Here is a 3,691-nt window from a genome sequence, read left to right on the forward strand (position 1 = left end):
TGCGTTATATAGGCGATGTTTCAATCGGCTGAAACTTCTGATATCGGTCAGGCTCTAACCAACAAATTCAACCGTCAATTTTGTGACATAGCTGTACTTACTAAGCCATGCCATAGTCAACCATCGGCGCCTACGATATCGAATATCGTAGGCCCCGCAACCATACTACCAAAGTTTGTATAACGGTACAGGCGGGTGTTTTATGATGTTTCGCGATGTCCCGATTTCGATGTGATACTCTAACTGTATCACAGAAAGATTGCGTAGCATGCAGGCTAGGAGCGAAAAACATGACTGAAGTCACGCGTGGCAACATGCGGTCAGGTATTTTTATTTTTCGCGCAAAGGCGATGAAATACTTCTCCGAGAATACGAAATGAGTTACTTCACATTGTGCACACACTCGTCACGACCTGCGAATTACGTATCAAGGTTTCGTGTGAATCACCTTCGCGAAGAAACCTGTTTACTATACCAACCAAACTAGGATCCGGATAGTGATTATACTATAGAACACTGGAGAACTGATTATTACAATTACCGTGGACGTTTAATGCTCCATATGGAAAAGACTGTAAAATTCGTAAACAAATAATTAATTTACGGTAAAGCGCAATAAAGAAGTCTAATTAAGGGTCAAGCGTTGCGCATATTTCAAAGGATCGTACTTTCTTAAAACTTGCCGTTTAGCACACAGTCAATATGACGTATGTTTGAACGTGATCAATGATCATGATCAGTAACACGGCCGCTCTGAGTCACCAAAAACTCACATTATGCTGTGGGATGAACAGTTTTATTGAGGTCGATATGGAAAGTCCGGACAACCATGATACTGTGCTATTTGATAATAATGATACAATCGAAAATCAAGTGAATGGATAGCGCCAACACGTTTTCGGTTTGCAAAATGTATAAAACCGACGAAATTTTCTCATTTGTTACAATTCCCTACCCAGGTAGCACATTCATGATGACTACTTTTGCGATGCCTTTCTTTCTGCTGGCAATTGGTGCCGTATCAACATCTGCTCTACCGTTCTGGAAATGTCCAGGAGATTTGAAGTATTTATTTTTCGGCAGTTCCTGCTCTTGCGACGATCCTTTACCAAGTCTTCTCTCTTGCCCGACAAGATTTAGCGGTGGCGAGTGTATGTGTCCTAGCGGTACAGTCAGACTCGGGTCTACCAGCTGTGTACGGCTTCATCTGTGTCCCCCGAACAAGAAACCGCTTTGTCCTGGTGATTTGGTGTACAGGCGAGCGGGAGTTCAGTGTAGAATAACATGCGGGACTCGAGATAGAGCATGCGTGCGAATGTTTGTGCCAACAGGATGCCAATGTCCCACCGGAAAGGTGTTAGTTGGTAAAGATCGATGCATCAGACCCGAAGAGTGTCCACCGAAGATTGAAACATCGCCAGCACCGACTTCACGACAGCCGATGACATGCTCTGGGGATTTGGTATATAGCGAGTGTAGTAGCATGTGTACATTGACTTGCGAAACAAGGGACAGAGCGTGTATAGCTATGTGCGGGCCGCCCAGATGCCAGTGTCCAGGTGGAACCGTGTCAGCTGGAGCAGATATATGCATACCACCTGAGAAATGCCCTGTAAGCGTCACGACGACAACTCCATCAATATACATCGGTGAATGTTCGGGCGATTTGGTTTTCAAAACCTGTGGAAGTATGTGCACTTTCACATGCGAAACTAAAACTATGCTGTGCCCAATGGGATGCGCAGCGCCAAGATGTCAATGTCCTGGAGGAACTGTTCTAGTTGGGAAAGATACATGCATACCACCGGAGAAATGTCCTATAAGCGTTACGACGACAACTGCATCAACATCCGTCGGTGAATGTACGGGCGATTTGATTTTCAAAACTTGTGGAAGTATGTGTACCTTCACGTGCGAAACCAAAACTATGCTGTGCCCAATGGGATGTGCAGCGCCAAGATGCCAATGTCCTGGAGGAACTGTTCTAGTTGGGAAAGATACATGCATACCACCGGAGAAATGTCCTGCAAGCGTTACGACGACAACTGCATCAACATCCGTCGGTGAATGTACGGGCGATTTGATTTTCAAAACTTGTGGAAGTATGTGCACTTTCACGTGCGAAACCAAAACTATGCTGTGCCCAATGGGATGTGCAGCGCCAAGATGTCAATGTCCTGGAGGAACTGTTCTAGTTGGGAAAGATACATGCATACCACCGGAGAAATGTCCTATAAGCGTTACGACGACAACTGCATCAACATCCGTCGGTGAATGTACGGGCGATTTGATTTTCAAAACTTGTGGAAGTATGTGTACCTTCACGTGCGAAACCAAAACTATGCTGTGCCCAATGGGATGTGCAGCGCCAAGATGCCAATGTCCTGGAGGAACTGTTCTAGTTGGGAAAGATACATGCATACCACCGGAGAAATGTCCTGCAAGCGTTACGACGACAACTCCATCAACATCCGTCGGTAAATGTTCGGGAGATTTGGTTTTCAGAACGTGCGGAAGTATGTGCACTTTCACTTGCGAAACCGAAACCATGCTGTGCCCAATGGGATGCGCAGCGCCAAGATGCCAATGTCCTGGAGGAACTGTTCTAGTTGGGAAAGATACATGCATACCACCGGAGAAATGTCCTGCAAGCGTTACGACGACAACTCCATCAACATCCGTCGGTAAATGTTCGGGAGATTTGGTTTTCAGAACGTGCGGAAGTATGTGCACTTTCACTTGCGAAACCGAAACCATGCTGTGCCCAATGGGATGCGCAGCGCCACGATGCCAATGTCCCGGAGGGACGGTTTTAGTTGGCCAAGATAAATGCATACCACCGGAGAAGTGTCCGAAAATAGCCGAGACCACCGCAGCCTCCACACAACCACCGACTCAATGTCATGGGGACTTGGTGTTTTCAAAATGCGGCAGAATGTGTACCCCCACCTGCGACAATCCAAGTCTGATATGTACATTGGGGTGCGCGGAAGCACGATGCCAGTGTCCGGGCGGAACAGTATTGTTTGGAGAAGACAGATGCTTTAAACCAGAGCAATGTCCGAACAGAATTTAGGCGTCTGTGGTTACACAGACTACATAAGGCCTACTTTACATATCATGCAGGAGTTTACAACCACATCGGGTCGACGCTGTGTGAATTTCCAACTATTCAAAAGGAATGGTGTATTATATTGACTTCAAGTTTTTGTATAATTGCTTCTACGATGTATACTATACACTGATCCAATAAACACACAAAGTAAGTACGATAGTCGGCTTATACGGACGTGAAGACGTCACGAAGTGTGACATGTGGTTAGGAATATTTTCATATTCTGGATTTTTATTTGACATAGATAGGAATTGAGGATAACAACTTTTTCCGGTATTCAATGTTCAATAAGCGAAGCTCTCGCGGAACACCATGTACCCCGCAGAAGTCAGGTTGAGAATCATTGCACTCAGCAACCACTAGGGTTAGTTCGGTAGCAATAATTTTCACTATCTGGATAACGGATATATCCGTACATTCGGAATTTATCCAACCGGTTAACCGGACAATAACTGCTAAGTGAGACAATCAATATCACGAGGTCTGCATCAAAAATGGATCGCAAAATCATTACACAGTGTCATTGTAGATATATACGTACACGCGCAATACGAGCGAGTACGAGAAAAATTAAGC

At 45.3% G+C, this 3,691-nt stretch overlaps 1 protein-coding gene across 1 annotated transcript; it reads left to right on the plus strand.

Moving 5' to 3' along the window:
• The first annotated feature begins 793 nt into the window (after positions 1–793).
• LOC145433614 (uncharacterized) lies at positions 794–3,269 on the plus strand. The gene has a single exon (XM_080310763.1). The coding sequence runs from the start codon at positions 878–880 to the stop codon at positions 3,074–3,076; it is 2,199 nt and encodes a 732-aa protein (XP_080166889.1). The 5' UTR covers positions 794–877; the 3' UTR covers positions 3,077–3,269.
• Positions 3,270–3,691: the final 422 nt, after the last annotated feature.

The sequence above is a fragment of the Botryllus schlosseri genome, chromosome 2 (assembly GCF_051294905.1).
Source record: "Botryllus schlosseri isolate E-star chromosome 2, Bs_hap1, whole genome shotgun sequence".
Taxonomy (NCBI): domain Eukaryota; kingdom Metazoa; phylum Chordata; class Ascidiacea; order Stolidobranchia; family Styelidae; genus Botryllus; species Botryllus schlosseri.